At 33.1% G+C, this 22,466-nt stretch overlaps 2 protein-coding genes across 4 annotated transcripts; both read left to right on the top strand.

The window, feature by feature from the left end:
* The first annotated feature begins 288 nt into the window (after positions 1 to 288).
* LOC108193776 (uncharacterized) lies at positions 289 to 20,785 on the top strand. 3 transcript variants are annotated; one of them, XM_064081621.1, is made up of 9 exons: positions 291 to 564; positions 842 to 934; positions 1,050 to 1,128; positions 1,213 to 1,291; positions 1,949 to 1,988; positions 2,073 to 2,213; positions 2,481 to 2,618; positions 3,497 to 3,830; positions 20,716 to 20,785. In XM_064081621.1, the coding sequence occupies exons 1-8, from the start codon at positions 326 to 328 to the stop codon at positions 3,777 to 3,779; spliced, it is 1,092 nt and encodes a 363-aa protein (XP_063937691.1). In that variant the 5' UTR covers positions 291 to 325; the 3' UTR covers positions 3,780 to 3,830; positions 20,716 to 20,785. The 3 variants fall into 3 exon arrangements, with proteins under 3 accessions (XP_017216086.1, XP_063937691.1, XP_017216085.1); XM_017360596.2 differs by lacking the exon at positions 20,716 to 20,785 and adding an exon at positions 4,410 to 4,894; XM_017360597.2 differs by lacking the exons at positions 3,497 to 3,830; positions 20,716 to 20,785 and adding an exon at positions 4,410 to 4,724 and having other exon boundaries at positions 289 to 564.
* On the top strand, positions 9,369 to 12,840 carry LOC108194136 (probable vacuolar amino acid transporter YPQ1). Its single transcript, XM_017361041.2, has 12 exons — positions 9,369 to 9,722; positions 9,985 to 10,027; positions 10,167 to 10,193; positions 10,477 to 10,575; positions 10,673 to 10,779; positions 10,938 to 11,115; positions 11,375 to 11,476; positions 11,583 to 11,681; positions 11,807 to 11,827; positions 11,954 to 12,012; positions 12,108 to 12,198; positions 12,475 to 12,840. Exons 1-12 carry the CDS (start codon positions 9,451 to 9,453, stop codon positions 12,562 to 12,564), a joined length of 1,188 nt encoding a protein of 395 aa, XP_017216530.1. The 5' UTR covers positions 9,369 to 9,450; the 3' UTR covers positions 12,565 to 12,840.
* Positions 20,786 to 22,466: the final 1,681 nt, after the last annotated feature.

Genomic DNA, 22,466 nt, shown 5'->3' on the forward strand with positions numbered 1-22,466 from the left:
CTTATGTGACATCACCATTCCGAGGGCATTCTGACTATATTTAATTTATCTTTGATTTACGATGTATGTTTATAGAAAAAACCTTTAACAATACGTACCTAATTCGTATTTTTAGTCAATTAATTTCAAAATTATTCCTCCTTTTTTCTCAAAAATTATTATTCTTGGAATTTATCCTTGTATACTAATTGGGCTAAGAGTGTTATTTGGATTATGTACAAGTGGCCCACGGAGCATGAACAGTTAAGCCCAAAACTTTTTTTTTGTCAGGCAAAACTTAAAAGGTCCAAGAAACAACAAAAAAGTCAAAAATTTATATCGGAAAATGGAGATTTCTCACCGATATCCGGCAGCTCCTCTCCGGCCAATCAACGTTCCGGGAAGATGCAGTGCTTATATGTCAGTAAACTTCAACAACTATAAAGCATCACCATCATCGACTAATACCAATCTGCAATACGACGTCGCTTCTTCTGAATCACAATCATTTAAAAATCGTTTCTTTATACTTGGGATGGGTTATGTGGGCAAGTTCTTTGCTCAAGAATTACTTAACAAGGAATGGTATCAGGAATCTCTCTCTCTCTCTCTCTCTGCCACTCTCTCCTCTCCTCTCTCTCTCTCTCTCTCTCTCTCTCTCCCCCTCTCTCCCCCTCCCTCTCTCTCCCTCCCTCCCTTCCTCCCTCTCTCTCTCTCTCTGTATTTGTTCTTGAATCTTTGCAATTTGTTGTAGGATGATCAGCATTTAATTAACTCATTAGCTTAATTCTGCTTTTTCTTATGATATTTACCACTTTTTCGGGTTTTCAAAATTATAGAGATTATGTATGAACGTGAATAGGATTGTATCTGGGACCTGCACTAGCAATGCCAAGAAGCTGAAGCTTGAGGAAATGGGATTCAATGTACATAAATTTAATGCAAATGAACCCGAGTGAGTTTATTTTCTTCATGTATGGTTATGGTTTCAATTCTGTTTTAAGAGGTTTTGTTTGGTTTTTAATTTGTACTGCATCTTTGCTTACTAGTTTTGTGTGTAAATTTTGCAGACTTGAAGTTCTAGATGATTTGAGTCATCATACTCATCTTCTTGTCTCCGTTCCTCCGGTTGAGGGTATTGGTGATCCGGTAAACAATGTCGAGATTCTGTATTTAAAATGTTATATTATCAATAAGGTTGTACTGATGTATTGATTTGCCATTTTATTGTAGTTGCTTCAACATGATGAGCTTCTAAAGAGGAGGCTAGTGGATGGAAACCTTCGGTGGCTCTGTTATTTGTCGTCCACAAGTAATCCTTTCTTACTTGTATAGTTGTATGCATGTTCGTAAAAAAGTGGTAATGTATATGAGTAATAAATATTCTTTTTGCACCACCTTCTAGATTAGTTATTCGCGATCGAGTAATAAATATTATAGTGCCTTTTTATCCAATGAATAACACCATTCCACAGTCAATGAAATTTATTAAAAAAAACTACAGTTACCTTATAGCGTAATGCTGGTCAAGTGGCTGGCTGGTCAATGAACTTGAACCTGACTTGCGTTGTCATCTACTTTTAATGGCCTGCTGTTACGCTGTGGCACTTCCGTTGGCTGTAAACGTTTCAGTTTTTTGATGATGCTGGAAACATTAGTGCCTAGTTCAGTTATAGTTAGCGAATTAACCCAATAATATTGGGACACAAATTAGCAATTTGCCCTTCAGCACGCCATATCAATATTTTGTTGGAGTTTTTGGATTAAAATTGGGATAAAAGTTATTTGGCTATAATTTTATATCACTGCAGATTAGAAACCACATTAAGTTCAATTAGCTGATTAACTTTATGTTATGCTACTGATGAGGGGAATTATCATAGTATGTACATTATAGAAAAGAGGAAACCTTTGGTGTTAAAATCACAAGTGGGATTATAACATCAGAATATCTCGTTTAACCCTATAGGTGTATATGGAAACTGCGGTGGTGCATGGGTAGACGAAGAGTAAGTTTTCTTCCTGTTATCTAGTATGTCGTTTTCCAAAAAGGCGGCATAACTAGAACTATGTAGCATAATTATACTTTGCAGTTACCCTGTCAGTAGTACAAGTGGATCAGCCAAAGCCAAAGCAAGATTAGCTGCTGAGGAGGGATGGTTACAGTTTGGCAGTCAACTTGGGCTTGAAACAAAAATATTTCGACTAGGAGGTATCTACGGCCCTGGCAGAAGGTTGGTGACTGTTTTAGGTTAAAACGAATTTGAACTTCTAGCACTGGTTTCTTGCTAAAACCCATAACTTTCTGGCATTAGCTTATACACAAGAATTGTCGTTATTCATATATTTGTTGTAATGGCATATATTTGTGGTAAGCTGCAGCACACTATACCAAATGACATTTCATGAGTATAAAGCTTCAGATTCTATAAAACTACCCTTTTGCTTTGTGCATATCTGATTTCAGTAGTAGTTGATACTGAGACTGATTCTCTTGACAGTGCAATCGATACTATACTCAAGCAAAAGCAATTGTCAGAAGTTCAGAGGTTGAGATCGTTCAGTAGATATACTTCTCGAGTTCACATATCTGATATTTGCCAAGCACTTCATGCCAGTATTCAGAAGCCTTCCACCGTGTAAGCTTTCTATTCCTCTCTTTTTTGGGAATAAAGTTGGGTGGAATATAGTAAGTTAGTAAGCATTAAAAGACGTGAAATGGAACATGAACATATTGGTACATGCATATTACTTTACCGAACCAATTAAATCCACATTCTATTAAGTATCAAGATTGGATGGACCTATTATCGCTGACATTCTGACAAAGATGTAAAGAGAAAAAGGGTTATAGGCTGCCTATGTGCCTGTTCACCCAGTCTAACTAGCAAACTCTTATAGTTTGACCAAGTAAATATCACTGTGCAACATATTTTCTCAACAAATAATAATTCAGCTTTGTAACTGTAAAAATATTAATGCTTTTGTTTATGCTTTTATAGTAACATAAATAATCTCTGCAAGTATCATTTGTAGTGTTACATCCATAACTCCTATTTAATGTATAAACTGAACGTCCTTTTAAAATGTGGTTATCCCCGTCCTAATTTAATATATACTTAGTTTTTCCTATTCTAGTATAAGAATACCTATATACAAATCTTTAACTTCAAGATACTTATTTTTCTTTGATTATAACTATCATGAAATGTAGTTAAAACAGTTCTTATAATCATCCCCATAAACAAAAGCTCGATTATGCCTATGATTTTTATGATGCTGTTATAGTATCTTCGCCCTTTGTCCCCCGGAAATTGATAGATAAATTTTGATCTGTCATTTGTTCCCTGACCTACTCACCCTCTTCTCTCATCTTCACGACCTAACTTGAGAAGAAATTAATTATTTCATTATTATTGTTCACTTCTTGCAAGAGCCAAACTCTGAATCTATCGAAGAGGATGTTTTTCTGCGTATGCTTGTGTAAGTGGTACTCATACATCAGTTATTCTTCCAGGAGTATATTTAACATAGTTGATGATGACCCTACCCCAAGAGAAGAAGTTTTTATGTATGGCCAAAGTTTGGTTGAGAAAAAATGGCCGGGTCACACAAGACAATTAGCCTCTCATGAAAGGGTAGAATTATCATATTCTAAGGTGAATGTAAGAGGTGACAAAAGAGTATCGAATGCTCGTATGAAGAAAGAACTAGGAGTGCAGCTGCAACATCCTAGTTATAGGTCTGGATTGCAAAGTATTCTTGAGCATCTGGACCCTTCCATGAACACCCCCGGGTAATGTTGCAGAATCTAAATGTCTTCGATTGATCCAAGACGATACTATTTACAGGTAACACATACATTTTAGTAAGAATTTAGTATCTCCTCTCCAGATTTGGAGACAGACTCCGACTTTTCAAGTTAGTTTGTGTTGTTGAACAGTTATCCTATTAATTCAAGGTTTGAAATTATGTAATAATAAATACTTCTACACTTCTACCAAGATGATACATTAACGAATCATATGTTAGCAAATGCGAATTTGGTAACATATTCCTAACATAGAACAATGAAAAAATCCTAGACGGGTTTAGACAATATATCTGTCAAATCCTAATACCTATCTGGATAAGGAAAATCCAAATCCCAGTCAACTTTTTACCTTAACAAGAGCAACATATTGGATGATACTAATAATTTTATTCTGATTTTTGCTACCCAATCTAAATTACTGCTTTATCATATTTCTCCTGTTAATACTAATATGATAATGACAAGACGAACTTCTAATTCTTTTTTCTCATCATTAATACATGCTTTAATTTGTTTGCCTGGGAGGAATTATCTGGTAGAGGACCTTGTTTTGGATTTGTGAAATTTATCCCAAAATTAAAATAATTTAAATGATCACCTTTTTCCCCTTTTGCAGGAAAAGAAGTCCTTTTGTGGATCCCCTGATGAGTTTGAAATATCAATCAGGCACGTGCTCTCATGGAATATACGATCAGTTTCACAAAGAAATGCATCTCATGATTATCCGTTTATACAACAAAATGGTAGAACTTTTAATAACAGCGATGTTAGCAATCAAAATAAGGAACTGAGGAAAACAGCATTGATTTTCCATCAGATGACGATATTTATAACCTGATTCTGGAAACTTTTGTTTCAAACCTGTATGCAAGCCTAATATAACACCACCCTCAAAGTGCATACATTTTACAGAGAGAAACAAGTCATGTATTTAACTCTTCAGCTCTGCCTGGATGCATAAACTCAGCAACTATCCCTCTAGTTACAAAGGTACAAAATCCAGCTCCATGTCTCAATTTAGACCTATATCATGTTGTCACACTCTTTACAAGTGTATCTCTAAGCTTTTGGCGGGTCTTATGAAAAATGTAATGATTAGCATTATCTCATCCTGTCAAGCTGCTTTAATTCCATGCAGAAAGATCGGGAATAATATTTGGGAGCTGATAAATGCACACCCTCGTTTTTTAGCGATGTTGAGATCAAATTACTCCTCATGCACATCTTAATCTTTAAAGTATCTTTATGCATTGCAGGGTATTTTGGTCTCAATGCCAGCACCTTAATTTAGAGAATTTAGAGGGGTGTATTGGATTGGGATTTTAAAACATTTTTTTGCATTCATGAAATCCGAGGATATTCGATTGGGATTGTTTGAAAGCCATTAAAATTTTGAGGTATTCAATTGGGATTTTAAATTATGCTACAAAATCTGGTGATATTCAATTGGGATTTTAAATTATGCTTTAAAATTCGATGGTATTCAATGGTATTGTTTAAAATCCATTAAAATCTGATGGTATTCAAATGTTGATGGATTTTTTTGCATTTTATAAAATGATGGATTTTGTGGCATTTTTCAGTGTATTTTAAGTTTTTTGAAATTCCATCAAAATCAATGGGATTTTGAAGCATTGTGCTTAAATCCTATCAAGTCTGCGACGTTTTGTCAAGAATCCACGCAAAATCAAGATCGCATACAATCCATTAAAATCTCTATAGATAAAAAAACGATCCATTAAAATTCCAATCGAATACACCCCCGTTAATCAATTATGGGGCCAAAATCAAATATTTTCAATTACCTCTCTTTTTCCTGAATTTTGTTATTATGGCCCAAATAATATTACATAACTAAATTACGTGTAATTTCGTTGTTGTGGTCCTTGTGGATGAGGGACCAGATGTCCATGCATATTTAGAAACTTGATTGATAAAAAAACGACAAGGCAGGCCAAGTAGTGTAGAATTACGTGCTTTCTGTTTATGAGGAAAACCAACACCGCACCAGCTTTATCCGCTTTTTCAACAGGCCTTCTCAGTTCTCACTGTTTTTTCCTATCTGTTGAACAAGTGAACAATTTTGTTTTTTCGTTATTATTCTCTCCATTTAACTTATACGCATTCTCGGAGCCCCATTTATATCGTAACTTTAAACTGGTTTTACCTTTTTTCTTTTCTAAATTCGTATTTTACGCTCGTGAAATTATTTGTTCTAATGCTTTTAGAACTGAGCCAGAGTCGAAACCAAGTATCCCGAGACAATAAAGGATAAATATCGAAATCAAGTATCCCGAGACAATAAAGAATAAATCTATCACTGGTTTATCCAATCGTGTTCGTGAAATTGTTATTATCGTCCGAATAGCAAGTATTGCATCATGTAATTACGTGTATTATCGTCGTTGTGGATGACAGACGAGATGTACATGCATATCTGGAATCTTGATTGATCGAAAAACGACAGGTCAGAGCAAGTAGAATTACGTGCTTTCGGTTTGTGTGGAAAACCAGCATCGCTCGCAACAGCTATATGACTATGTGGGTGTTTGGCTAGCCAAATTAAGCACTTCTTTTTATTATAAGCTGGCTTATACTTTTTGTGGTGTGTTTGGGTGCAGAAGTCCACATGACTTCTTTGCTGATTTAAGTTAAGAATCGAGAAGTTAGAAAGTGTAGCTTCTTCCTCTAACTTATTTTTTGCAAGTCTCCACTACATTGTAAATTAACTAGCATGTGATGTTTTAAATTTATATTTAAATAAATTAAATGTAATTTAAATTTCATATGTTAAATTTATACTTATAGAAATTAGTTTTTATTTAAATTTATAATTTAAATTATTAAACACTCTACCAACTTATAAGTTAAATTATCCAAACACTTTAAACACTTATAATATCTTTACAACTTATTACTTATAATTCACTTCTCAACTTTAAGCAATAAGTAACTTCTTTTAAGTTCCGCCAAACATCCCCTATATCTCGTTTTGTACAGGGCCTATTGTCTACGAGTATAGTTGGAAAAATAGGAAATCGGAATCAATTAATAAAAGTGGGGATTAATTAGATAACAATCAGATAATTCATATAATAATATTTAAAATAATAATTTTAATAATACGGTTGAAATATTCAAAAATATGTGTCAAAAAATACACCGTATGTTTTAAAATGGAGATAATATAATTATCACAGAATAGTATTTCAACTACTCATTTATTTATTCACCAATCAGGTTCGACAATTTTTTATCAAATTATCTGAACGTGTGACTACTGAGTTATATATCATTTTCGGTAAAATTAATTCTATTATTTTAATAGGAAGAATTGAAATGTAAAATGCGGGAGTAGAGGAATTATATAATTTAATTTTATAAATATTACTATTATTGTTACCGGATAATTATCATGCAAGTGTGACATGGAGGGGATATACATGGAGCTGTAAAGGTGTGGCACCATGCTATTGGAAATCGAAAACTACACTTTGTCCATTATATATGTCGGTTAGCTCAATCACATATATCAATTTAATATTGACAAGTTGTTGAGCTTGCACCTAGTGGTGCTTGGATTTTTTTTGGAAAATAATATTATCTTGTTTTCGATTATAATAAAATACACATAATTTATTATCATATTAAATTGATATATTTTATTTATAATAGTCTAAATATTAATAATATATTATTTTTAAATTATAACCAACCAATATAGTCGATAATACCATTAAAACAATATGTATTACAAGTTCATCAAATTTTACGTAAAGTCTTGCATGTCCAATTTAATCGACGATTAAACTAACTTCGTTGGAGATGTTCTTAACGTGACAAAAATTAATGCTCACAATCCATCCGTTTCTAATTAATCGTCATTTGTTGATTTGTAATGAATTAATTGACTATAATACCCTAAAAATGTTTTATTATCATATAAATAGTTAAAAATAAATTATTTTCACATATTTTCTTTAAATTTTAGTTTAATAATTTAAATTGTCGAGTGGATGAGTAAGTACGGAAGCTAGGAGTCGAAAACGCATTTAATGCGGTCTACAAGTACTACGTTGGGCAATTATGCCACGAAGAGGACGTGCAACAAGGGAAAGATGACACGTGTCCTTGGAAATATACTCTCTGCAGTATCGAGATGCCGCTTCTTGTCCACCTCATCATTATCATCGCTATCTTCATACATTACCTTAGTCAACTTATGGCCATTTTTTTTCTCTATTTAATACAGTAACTATACTCAACTTCGAGATTATTATATCCAGGATTCCTTCCTTTCATGTTTTGCCCTCAACTTTGGTTTTTGAACAGTTTTAGTCCATTTGCAAGCATAACTATAATTCAAAATATATTATTTAAAGACGAATATTCACATTTACCCGCTCGCATTAGAACTTATTTTAATTTTTTGGAAATGATTCAATCAAATATAGTGCAGGATTATATTTAGAAAAAAATATGGATTCAATTATATTTTGATCCAATATTATTTTAAATAATTTATTAAAAATGATATTCAACGTTAATGAATGACATCAGACTACTCCATGAAAAAATCACACGAATTCAAAATCAAAATTAATGGGAACCATCATAGCTCCTCTCTTATTGATTAAGAAAATTCATACATCTATATAAAAAAATGATATCAGATCTATATTCAAATTCAATAAATTTAAATTATAAGATGATTTAGTGATCAATTATATTGCATGGGTCGCATTGCGTAAGCCTAGATATTATAAAAGGTAAGTACTGCAAACTAACATCTATGATTAAATGTCTCACATAAAATTTATCATCGTCAAAATTATATCGACATCAATCTTTTTCTATCGTATCTAACACGTACATAACACTTCTATGATTAAACAGTTAATTGTAAAATCTAGTCTCGTTTTTAAAAGTGATTTCAGATTTTTTTATACTCTCAAGTCTTAACATGTTCCTATCGATTATGAACCTGGATCACTTTAGCAACCAAGTTCATATCGTCCCTTACATTTCATATAACCCTGACACAACATGATCACATGTACATGCATTGAAGTACACCAGACAGTGCCCCTCAAATCACAAAGAAAATATATACGAAAATGAAACTCTGTCCCTTGATAGCATGAACTTGGCCGTAGTATGATACATTGTTCATTGATCTCATGCTCCTTATTCACAAGAAAATCAACAACCTCCAAGTACTAACAAATAAAGCATATCAGATAAAAACAACAGTGCACGAGGCATATAATGTGAACAATATGCATGGTACTTGTGATGAGTGGCAGGACTGTAATTTCAAAGATAACGGGATTAATTAAAATCACACATATGCATATGGAAAAACTGTTACGATTATTAGCGTCATTTAGACTTTAGCTTCTGAGTGACCTCCTTATTTTGTTTTCTGTGTTATCATAACAATCACAACAACAAACTGGGGCATATATTTACAGTGTTCTTTTTACCGTGGTTAAACAATAGTAAAAGAAGTGACGTAAAATGTCGACATTTCACATGTAGTATATTATAGGGGATATGCTTTAATTCCTTATTTAAAAGACTCTGGTACCAAAGTACTTGCATATTCAGTTTAATATTTTGCAACAAAAAACATTCAGAGAGAGAGAGAGAGAGAGATGAAGAATCCATTGTTATCTGTAGTGTTAAAGAACTCTGATGTGGCGTCCTCGACTTCGTATTGTGTGAAGGAGAGAAGGCCTTGTGTTGGATGGGTTGATAAATATTTTAAAGATTGTTTGTGTGACACTAGAGACAAGCTTTCGTTTGCTTCTGGTATGTTGAGTTTAATCAGCTGGGGAGTTGCTGAAATCCCTCAGATTATCACCAACTTTCGGTCTAAATCCAGCCATGGTGTCTCCCTTTTGTTTCTCCTCACTTGGGTTCTTGGGTAACTCTCTCTCTCTCTCTCTCCCCCTCTCTCTCTCCCTCTCTCTCTCTCTCTCTGACTCTCCCTCCCTCTCTCTCTCTCTCTCTCTCTCTCTCCCTCTCCCTCTCCCTCTCCCTCTCTCTCTCTCTCTCTCTCTCTGACTCTCTCCCTCTCTCTCTCCCTCTCTCTCTCTCTTACCCCCCTCTCTCCCATACACACGTAGCGAATAATGAATTTTCTTGATTTTTATGTTATTAATTTTCTTGAAATATTTATGGTGCAGTGATATCTTTAATCTGATCGGGTGTCTTCTTGAACCTGTAACGGTGAGTATAATTCACTATAGTTGTATAATTTCCTTCCCTTTTTTGTCACACATGTATTTACATATGTTTCCATGTATATTAAATAATAACGATATCACTGATTAATCATTCTGATCACACTTTTTTATTAATGATGCAGCTCCCAACCCAGTACTACACTGCCCTGGTATGAATCCCACTTGTTTCCACATTTGCTATTGCAATTTACTTTAGTAATATTTCAAGCAAAAAATTGATTTAATCAGATTAAATAGAGGATAAATTAGCATTTTGGTCAGGTTTAAGAGTTGCTTATGTTCGAAAAATAGCTAAAATGTACTTCTAATGACAAAATTTGATCATGGTACGAAAAAAATTAGCCAAACGGGTTTGTTCAATTCGGCTCGTTTTAAGTTTTGATGAAAGTGCATGTTCGGTTTATAATTGTGATGATATTGTTGATTGAACAGCTCTATACAACAAGTACGGTGATATTAGTGCTGCAGTGCCTGTACTATGATCATGTTTATAGTTGGTGGAAAAGCAAAAAAGTGGATGCTAATCAACCGGTGCAAATTTCTCTCCACTCTTCTAGCATTTCGATCAGAATGGTCTTTGTCGTGTTGGTTTTACTTGTCGATAACATAAATTTTATATGCTTGACAGATTGAAGATGTGAAGAAACCTCTAAAACCAGCAAAGGAAAATGATGACGATGACTCTGCAATTCCAGCTACTGATGAAGGCAAAATCAACAGTAACTTCTATTTCACGTATGTGGGAGTTTTAGATTTTTTTTAAATGGTGTGCGGAATGCTGATTGTTTTTTACTTTTTAGTCTTGAAAATATATATTTGTTTGTTTTTGTACTAAAGTTCCTATCTCTATGATTTTCATCTATTAATAGAGACTCTGGATAATGAAATTGCAGATCAGCACGTTCTTTGGCGGGCAGTGCTACACCACCTAATCGGTCTTATCTATGGACTGCAAGAAGTGGTCCTTCAGCATTGACACTTGACGGGGACTCATCTTCTGATGATGAGGTGGATGCTGCTGTAATGACGAACAAGAAATCCAAAACCCAACCAAAGCCAATCCCGCGTTCTGTGAGTTATTACATTCTAGTTACAACTAGTTGGACTTATTATGTATGTGCCTTGTAATATGATTAAGAAACGTGTTTTTTTATTCAGACGTTTAATGCCAGGTTAAGAAATGTAGCATTTAATAGATATAGCATTAATATATCTAAAGCGGATTTGCAAACATACTGTGTGTGTATGAGGATGATTATCGATGCATATACCTATTTGCACAGTTATATATATTTCATAAGTACTAATACAACGTATCATGTTTTACCAGGCTGGTTATGGTGCATTTCTAGCTACTTCACTCAACCTGCCAAGAAGCACCAAAGCTCTACTCCAAGCTTCCGTAGCATTTAGTGGGAGGAAACTCTTACAAGTAAGACGACAATCAACATTTATTTCAATAGTAGGCATACTTTTTCAATGAATTGCGTTTGAATGATAATGATTAATGTATATCATTTGACAAATTATCTGAGCAGGGGAATGCAGATACAGAAAAATTTGTGGTCGGCCAGTGCTTAGGTTGGATGATGGCTGCTGTGTACATGGGTGGCCGAATCCCTCAAATTTACTTAAATGTGAGTGCCTAAACAATCCACAGTTTACAGCTGAATACACAACTTTCTTCATTCAAGCAATTGTACTTCTATAATTACTTCTACATTGCCTTGCCTGACATTTATATATTGGATTCATTTTTCAGATTAAAAGAGGAAGCGTTGAGGTAAAAAACTTAACCCGCGAACATGAAATATCATATACATCAAAACCGACTTGTAGCTGATCTATATATGATCAATGACGACGATTTAAAGCTTTCAACTTAATCTTCTTTATACCTGACATGTAGGGACTGAATCCTCTCATGTTTATCTTTGCACTCATTGCCAATGTCGCTTATGTGGGAAGGTGCATATCTTATATATATATGTTCATTCTCTTTTCAGAATCGTTGCTTCACTTTTAGTGGCACTCACTATTACTTTGCCTGTAATTGATTTCAGCATTCTCATACGAAGCACGGAATGGGATAAAATAAAGGCCAATATGCCATGGTTGTTGGATGCAGTAGTCTGCGTTGGACTCGACTTATTTGTATCCTCTTCTAATTCTTATAATATTTACTTATACTCGAAACTTTATGCATTCATATTCCCCACCCACACACAACAGATATTTCTGACAAACATTCATTCTCTATGACATCTGCTACTATTACTACTTGCAGGCCTTTATTACCCGAATAAATTTCTATCACTGTTTTTCGTCTTTTTGATGTTTTGTCTCAACTTCGAAATAACTGCATTCATCTTATGCCTCAGACATGATGCATATGACAAGTTGTGTTCACCTTAACATAGATTACCACAGATAATATTACAGTACATCTACTACAGATACCTCGGGAAGCGGACTGCTGGTGGGAGAGGACAAGATGATGACTATTCGGAGAGCCCATGAAACAATGATGCAGAATGTTCCTGGCTCTCCATTGCTTGCTGATGAAGGCTACAGAGATGAGAAATCGCATGAATAAATTAGTTTGTCTGGTGTAGCAGCTTTAAACTAGTTAGAGTATGTAGTATCATGACTATATAGAACTTTGAGCAAGCCTATATTTCGTATGAATTAATCATGTAGATGAATCTGTAATCGAGCTGAGTCGAGTCGAGTGAAGCTATAATTTGAAAATAGTACAATAGTTGCATTGCAAAATCGTACAAGGTTTTTTCACCCAGACACTTTCTGGATCCCATAGCATCTCAAGCTTTAGATCATTTGCCTCTTTAAGTTCTTTCTTTTTCGTCAATTTCGCAAGGGTCTTTCTGGTACGTGCAAACTATTTTTTTAGATAGAAGATTTTATTAGTATCTATCTCTATTAACGAGACAGACCTTTGTACCAAGTTGGTTTCAAAAAAGAAAAATAAATCTGAAGCCCTACAGGATTCTTCCGGACCAACAGCAGCACCAAGAATATCATGTTATAGGCCCAAATACGAGGCTTATGTGATTTTCGGCCCCATTTGTCTTAACAAATTTAAGCTTTCTTCAAATAATTAGTATTGACACAATAAGTATACTAATTTTGTATGTCAAACGCTAGCAAATAATTCATATTTAACTGTAAATTAAAATAAAAGGTAAGAATTATCCGGAAAAGGTCATAAATTTTACTTTCAAACTTTTAAATTTAACTTGTGAAACTACTATAGTGATGAAATATGCAAGATTTATGATGGAAAACATGTTTCTTGTACTCTTTTCTTGATATTCAACATATCTATACAATCTATATACATTATTAAATTTAAATATGTAAAAATTTGGTCGTAGTCGAGTAAATTCAACTCTTTATTCACTTAAATCAAATTAGTTAGAGCATCTCCAATAACTTCTTTATAGAAGCTCCTAAATTGAAATTCGAAGAGAATTGTAATTTTGCTTGTTCCAATAGATACCTAATCACTCTTAAATTCCTCAAATTTCTCTTCTCTCTCCTCACTTTTAGGAGCTACTGGTCACTCTTAACTACTCTCTCTATCCCATTTTAACTGATGTTTGACTTTTTGACACGTATATTGAGATGCAAAAAACTTATATCTACACTTAATAAAAAATTCAATTTTTATATCAAATTAAAGTTTAGATTCTAAACTTTTATTTGATATAAATTTTATAAAGAATGATTATGTTTAGATATGATTTTTTTAACACCTTAAAATACGTGTAAAAAAGTCAAAAGCAGTTAAATGGGACGGAGGGAGTATTATTTTATAATAAATTTGTAAGCAAACATTCTCTCTCCATCCACTTTCTTTTGTACCTTTATGCACATGACTTACTTTTAATAATATAAAATACGGTCTTTCTAATGTGTGCCCAAGGGCACACAATAAGCACCAACTCTCATGAAAATGACTTCATTTGATTGGTGGAATTGGTGTAAATGCAGGGGGGGGTCACCAATATTTATTATTCATCTACCAATCAAAAATTAGTATTCACATGGGAGTTAGTGACTATTGTGTGCCCATGGGCACACCATAGAAAATTCGTATAAAATAAAATAAAGAGTGAATATAAAGAGTGTTGTTGAAGTTGAACCCACATTAACTCACTAAGAGTCAATATTTTATATTATATTTAGGAGTGAGTTAAGAGACTATTGGAGATGCTCTTAGAAACGTTAACGTTAGACCATATATCCGTGGATAACTATTCCGTCACATACTAAAACTAATAATATATTATTATAACAACAAAATATGATACTCCCTCCGTCTCATTTTATAAGTCTCTTTTGGGAAAAAAAAAACTTGTCTCTTGCTTTTAGCCACCATGAATCATCAATTTTGCTTGTTGCCTGCATAAATCATGGCCAGTTTATTTTGGAAAAGAGTATGAACACCAGTTATTTTGACTTTTGAGGTCGGATTCTCGGTTAATTTGGTAGCTGTCCTCCCAATCTTCAGTGACAGATAGCGACTGAGCATGAATCTGGAGAATTCCTGAAATGCAGGGCAGTTTAAAAAAACCATGCAATTGAGCTCTAAGTCCTCTGAACTTGTTGCAACATGAGACTTCTTTTTGGTAGCTGGCCTCTCAATCTTTAGTGACAGATAGCGACTGAGCGTGTCATTTACAACCTGATGCCAATAACATTTGTCCACGTGAATCCGAAGAATTTCCTGAAATGCAGCTTTGTTCAGAGGGTCAGGTCTGACAAGTAATTGTTGTAGCGATCTACCTGTTAGTAATTTTTTATAACGAAAAGACATCAACCAAATTTTTATGTGCATGAAGGGGAGCCATTACTCTAACTGCCTTAGATACCCGGTCTAGACATGTTGGCAACAATCACTTACAATCACTTGTCAGGATCATCTCCATCGTTGAAACAATAACAGAATGACACTTGTGGCGGAATTGAATGCATCAATGCAGATCTTACCGGTATGCATATAGTGAAAACTGATCTCTTTGTCATGTCAGTTTTGTATTCAGAGCAGATACAGACATATGGGGAGTGAAAGATGCCTACGGGCAACTTTTTAACTTCATCACATTGAAGCGTGAATAAACGCCCTGCTGGTCCTCAGATTTTTGAGTGCGAAGGTAAGTGAAATAAAATTTATAGAGTTTCGGTCACTAGTTCCAATTTTAATAAATCAAATAATGAAATATTTAGGTTATTTTATTGACGGTTCTTGAATTGTTTCAAGGGCTAAAATATGTGAAACATACTAGTTATTTACAATATTTATGGATGGCTCTCAAATTTTAAGGATGATAACAATTAATAAATGATTAACTAAAAAGTATGTGCAAGAGATTCCAATGACTTTAGTTCTATTGCTAATAAGAAGTGAAACATGCAATTTATTGTTCGACGCAATCTTATCTTATCAGAGCATTTTTAATGATATTGATTATAAGCGTAAGCTAAATTGAGATTATGATATATTATATAAAATCGGTTGAATTTTTAAAATATTTTACTTAGATGATATTGATTATCTTTTCACTTGTTTTTTTCTCTAAAAAGGGCTTTGAGATCAAAACAAATATAAATGTTATTATTTTCTCCATCTGTCATCTGATTTTTTTATTTAAAGTTTGAGAGTTCGAATTCGGAAATCCGGACAACATATACCGTGGAGGGTAAAAACGGTAGTGTCGAAATCCAGCATCTCGTTAATTTTAAATTAAAATACACAGCAGCATTTTGGCTACTGTTAAATCGAAATATAAGATATTTAACATGAGTAGGAGAATCGAGACCCCGTGAAGCACATGGGCACATAAAATAAAGGAGTGAATATAATCTTCAAAGTTAGAACACCGCACTTGCAGCTTTTTTCATGTAAAAACGAGAACTTGTCTGCATCCATCTCTAAAGCGTATTCGTAAATTTGTAGGCGAGCATAGCTCTGTCACAGCTGAATATTTGTGCACATAAAGAGCCATCAATTATTAATATGGTTGTAGTCAATCAAAATTTATACATAATTCTGTCAAAAAAAATATACATAATTATAAAATAATTATTAATATATGTCTATGACTATGAGCATACAGAAAATCCGTTAATTTAATAACAAGAAAATTATGAAATTATAAAAATTGTAATGGGTATATAATTGTCATATGGCATTGTATTTCTATCTAGAATAAAAAATAAAAATTACCGATGATTTACATCAGGATCCGCAATATTCATGAGTATGCAAGTAGTGGTAGATGCCTGTGAAAAAGAAAACAAAGTAGTGGTAGATGCCAACTTAATTGAAGCTACCTACCAGCATCTTATTCATGCATTTATATCGGTAGTCTTTATTTTCTTTCAAAGAAGCGCATCTCACTATCCAGTGGCGGATCTGACTATGAAGTTAAGGGGGGTCAATTTTTTTGTAAAAAAAATTAAAAGGGGTCACAAAAAAATTAAGGGGGGTCAATTTCAATTTTACAACCTAAAAATATGTAAAATATTAACAAACAAAAAAATTAAGGGGGGTCAGTTGCCCCCTCTTGCCCCTTTTAAGATCCGCCTCTGTCACTATCGGCAGTGAATTGCATGTTTCCAGGTCGGTATTACTTTCAACCGTTTTGAAAGAACGGTCCTCTGTTTCTGATGTTTATGTAATGTACCGTCATATATTTTAGTACTCTTTCCGTATTTTTTTAATTATCATATTTGGTTTGTACCCGTTAAAATGATCAAAGTTGATTAAATTTATTAATATTTTATCAATTGATAAAATTAAAAATATGTCTCCGAAAAAAACTTTTAATCTACCTTAGAGTGTAATTTTCAGTTTTTTAAAATAATAAAAGAGTGGCTTATAATCTTTGGTAAAAAATTAGTCAATTTGACTAACAAAAATTAAAATGTGACAATTAAAAAGAGACGGAGTGAGTAATGTTTATGAAAATTTTAAAATATGATTTCTAACTAATAATAAATGTTTCTTATATTTTAAGTTACATATTAATCTTGTTCATAATCTTTATTTAAAAATTTCAAATTTCTAATCACAAACTATTTACTTGGATGATTTGTAACTTCCCGATAAGCAAAGACACAATGCAATTTTATTGACACATACCGCATCTGCGCTTTGGGAGGACTATGACTTATGACTCGTCTTTCCTTCCGTTTGGTTCAAAAAGACTATTCCATTATAAAAGTTTCCAGAGAATTGACTTTTCCTATTAAGTAATGAATGAATTGAAATGACCTAATCGATGATGACTCTTCGCATTTTATGCAAGTAAATATACTGTAGTCAAATTATAATTTACATGCATTTTAGAAACTCAACCCCTATTTATACAACTGCTAAATCATCGTCAAAGTTCGACCTGGCTCACAGGGGTGGCAATTTCGAGTAAGGGGTTGTGTTTGAGTCAGCAATCGGGTTGATTTCAGGTCAAATTAAAATCACTTAAAATTAAATAAAACTGAAAATTGAAATTATTAGGAACGAAATTCTAATTTGGGGTCCATTTCGTGTGAATCAGATGATTTTCGGATCACTTTTGGGTTTTGTCTCAGTAAATCGGGTTGCGGATTCGGGTCGAGTTCGAATCGGCCTCGGGCCCTGTCTGATATCGTCACCCCTACATTGACCAGGAAATATTACCTATTTAATATATTCATCAAATACTTTCTCTAATATATATTACATAGAATATTTGGGGGTTTTCACGTTATTTCAATAAATTTTACTCTATAGTTAAACTAATTTGCTTCTCTTAAGAAAATTTTGATGAGAAATATGTATTTTAATCTCACAGTGAGAATATCCCAAATTCGTGAAAAATTTAAATTGGAAAATTTTCTTTAAAATGTTTGGAAATCCTAACAAACATGCAATCGAAAGCATTCAATAGTATTAAAAGGTAGGAATTTGTCTTGATTAGTGAATACACAAAATAAAGATCGGTTCGATTGATCAGAAATTAATCAGATAATCAGTTAAAATAACTAAAAATTTAATATTTTAGCATGTTATAAAATAAAAAATAATCGATGATTAATAACGATAATTACTGAATTTTAGAACAATAATGAATAAGCCTTTTGAAACATGTGACACCAAAAAGAATTCAAATATTTAAGGGCCCATTTGTTAACGGGTTAACGAAACAACCTCAACTGGATGAGCGCAGAATATGTCATTAAGTTTGTTTGACAAATTTTTTAAATAGCTGGACGAACCATAAATCAACTGGACGAAACACCTCAAAAATATGAGGGTCTCTCGTCCAGGAGTCTACACTCTCCTATTATTCTCTTTACTGCTTTCATGTTGGATAACTATGCATGTTATATTTTGATTTTTAATAATATAATAATCTTTTAAATAGAAATTTTCGTCTTATAATTAAATTATTTTAATCATGTGCACTATCATTAATAGGTCTATAATTATATATGATAGAATACTCGATTACACAATAATCAAATAATTATAAATAATTGTAAGGATTAAATATATATACAATATAATAATAATAATAATAATAATTGATATATTATCTTCATTTATAATAAAAAATTAAAACTCAAGAATTATTAATTTAATAATCAAAATAGCAAAATCTATTGTATGGGCTAATGGAGGGTTTTTAGAAATACCAACACTAATAATAATAGAAATATTGTTCAGAAGAATCTAATAATTTAACAAACAACATTGTTCGTGCAGTATTCAGATTTATTAATCATTCAGAATCTTGATGATCCAGAAAAATTTGTTCAGATTTAACAAATGACCCCTAAGTCTCCACTAACAAAAACACACCATGTTAAATCCTTATTCCACAAAATCAAGTAAAACCCAATTGAACGCATGTCTTCAGAGTCAAGAAACAACATGAATGATAAATTTGATATAAAAAAAAACATGAATGATAAATTAGTAATCAACCCAAAACATTAAATTTGGTAAATTAACCAAAACCTATATTTTAATACCCAGAACAAAATATATAACAAAAGGCATGCACGTTTATATAACACCAACCAATATCTCCATGTCCACAAATCCTTCACACCCTCTCCCTAATTTAATCTTTCGCCTCTAACACCCCCCATTCTTCATCTTAAACCCCCCTCTACCCCCACAATATTACTAACATTTTTCGTGTCTATAGGCCGGAAAAAATAAAAATTCCGATGCTTAAGATTTTATATTATTTGACGGAGCATCCGTTGATCATTAATTTCCGGTGTAGATAAATTTTGATCTGTCATTTGTTCCCTGACCTACTCACCCTCTTCCCTCTCCTCTCATCTTCACGACCTAACTTGAGATGAAATTAATTATTTCCTTATTATTGTTCACTTCTTGCAAGTGCCAAATTCTGAATCTATCAAAGAGGATGTTTTTCTGCGTATGTTTGTGTAAGTGGTACTCATACATCAGTTATTCTTCCAGGAGTATATTTAACATAGTTGATGATGACCCTACCCCAAGAGAAGAAGTTTTTATGTATGGCCAAAGTTTGGTTGAGAAAAAATGGCCGGGTCACACAAGACAATTAACCTCTCATGAAAGGGCAGAGTCATCATTCTCTAAGGCAAATGTAAGAGGTGACAAAAGAGTATCGAATGCTCGTATGAAGAAAGAACTAGGAGTACAGCTGCGACATCCTAGTTATAGGTCTGGATTGCAAAGCATTCTTGAGCATCTGGGCCTTTCTATGAACACCCCTGGGTAATGTCGCAGAATCTAAATGTCCTTGATTGATTCAAGACGATGCTATTCACAGGTAACACATACTCCCTCCGTCCCACCCATTTCTTTACACTTTCATTTTTGGGTGTCCCATCCAATTCTTTACATTTCAAAACTTACCAAAAATAGTCAATGGGTCCCACCACTTCTCCACTTTTCTTTCCTTTTCACACTACTTTTACTCCACAATCTTCTTTTTTATACATTAAAAATCAATGGGTCCCACCATTTTACCCACTTTTCTTCCACTTTATACATATTCCTTAACCTCCATGCCCAACCCATTTGATAAGAAATGGGTGGGACGGAGGGAGTACATTTTAGTAAGAATTTTCTCCTCTCCAGAATTGGAGACACACTCCGACTTTTCAAGTTAGTTTGTGAAGTTGAACAGTTATCCTATTAATTCAAGGTTTGAGATTATGTAGTAATAAATACTTCTACACTTCTACCAAGATGATACATTAACGAATCATATGTTAGCAAATGCGAATTTGGTAACATATTCCTAACATAGAACAATGAAAAAATCCTAGACGGGTTTAGACAATATATCTGTCAAATCCTAATACCTATCTGGATAAGGAAAATCCAAATCCCAGTCAACTTTTTACCTTAACAAGAGCAACATATTGGATGATACTAATAATTTTATTCTAATTTATTGCTTTATCATATTTCTCCTGTCAATACTAATATGATAATATGACAAGACGAACTTCTAAATTTTTTTTTTCTCATCATTAATACATGCTTTAATTTGTTTGCCTGGAAGGAATTATCTGGTAGAGGACCTTGTTTTGGATTTGTGAAATTTATCCCAAAATTAAAATAATTTAAATGATCACCTTTTTCCCCTTTTGCAGGAAAAGAAGTCCTTTTGTGGATCCCCTGATGAGTTTGAAATATCAATCAGGCAGGTGCTCTCATGGGCTATACAATCAGCTTCACAAAGAAATGCACCTCATATGATTATCCGTTCATACAACAAAATGGTAGAACTTTTAATAATAGCGATGTTAGCAATCAAAAGAAGGAACTGAGGAAAACAGCATCGATTTTCCATCAGATGACGATATTTATAACCTGATTCTGGAAGCTTTTGTTTCAAACTTGTATGCAAGCCTAATATAACACCACCCTCAAAGAGCATACATTTTACAGAGAGAAACAAGTCATGTACTCTTCAGTTCTGCCTGGATGCATAAACTCAGCAACTATCCCTGTAGTTACAAAGGTACAAAATCCAGCTCACATGTCTCTATTTAGACCTATATCATGTTGTAACACTCTTTACAAGTGTATCTCTAAGCTTTTGGCGGGTCTAATGAAATTGTAATGATTAGCATTATCTCATCCTGTCAAGCTGCTTTTATTTCGTGCAGAAAGATCGGTAATAATATTTGGGAGCTGATATGTGCACACCCTCGTTTTTTTAGCGATATTGAGATCAAATTACTCCTCATGCACATCTTAATCTTTAAAGTATCTTTATGCACATCTTAATCTTTAAAGTTTATAAATCAAATATTTTCAATTACCTCTCTTTTTCCTGAATTTTGTTATTATGGCCCAAATAATATTACATCACTAAATTACGTGTAATTTCGTTGTTGTGGATGAGAGACCAGATGTCCATGCATATCTAGAAACTTGATTGATCAAAAAAACGACAAGGCAGGCCATGTAGAATTACCTGCTTTCTGTTTATGAGGAAAACCAACACCGCACTAGCTTTATCCGCTTTTTCAACAGGCCTCCTCACTGTTTTTTCCTATCTGTTGAACAAGTGAAACAATTTTGTTTTTTATGTTATTATTCTCTCCATTTAACTTTTTAAAAATACGAGTATCTGTTCTGACCCACCACTGGCCTGGCCTATTGTGCTCGTGAAATTGTTATCGCCCGAATAGTAAGTATTACATCATGTAATTACGTGTATTATCGTCGTTGTGGATGACAGACGATATGTACATGCATATCTGGAATCTTGATAATAAAAGTGGGGATTAATCAGATAACAATCAGAGCTTTGGAAACATACATTTCATTTCGGATTTTAGATGACTGGATTTGAGTTATCATTTCAAATTTTCATATTTTCATAAAATTTGAATATTTGGATCTCAAAAGAAATATAAATTCAAATTCTCAAACACCTTATTAGATCAGATATCCAAATTCAGATTTCCAAAGAGGTCATCAGGTAATTTATATATAATACTCCCTCCGTCCCTTTGATTCTATACATTTTCTTTTTCGAAATGTTCCATTTAATTTTATACATTTCAAAACTTTCTCAAAATAGTAAATTTTTATAATATAAAAATCACACGCACCCACTACTTCTATCTACTTTTTCAAATCTATTAATTAAATATACATGAATCCTACCACTTTACCTACTTTTCTTTATCTTTCTCATTACTTTACACTACTTTATACACCTTTCTTAGTCTCCATGTCCATTCCAGACGTATACATTCCGGAGGGAGTAGTATTTAATATATTAATTTAGTTTAATATATAAAATCATTTAAAAAAATTTATAATGATTCTCGATTTTCAAAATTTAATCAGAGAAACATCTTATAATAGATTAATCAGGAATCATCGG

Source organism: Daucus carota, chromosome 7 (assembly GCF_001625215.2).
Source record: "Daucus carota subsp. sativus chromosome 7, DH1 v3.0, whole genome shotgun sequence".
NCBI lineage: Eukaryota > Viridiplantae > Streptophyta > Magnoliopsida > Apiales > Apiaceae > Daucus > Daucus carota.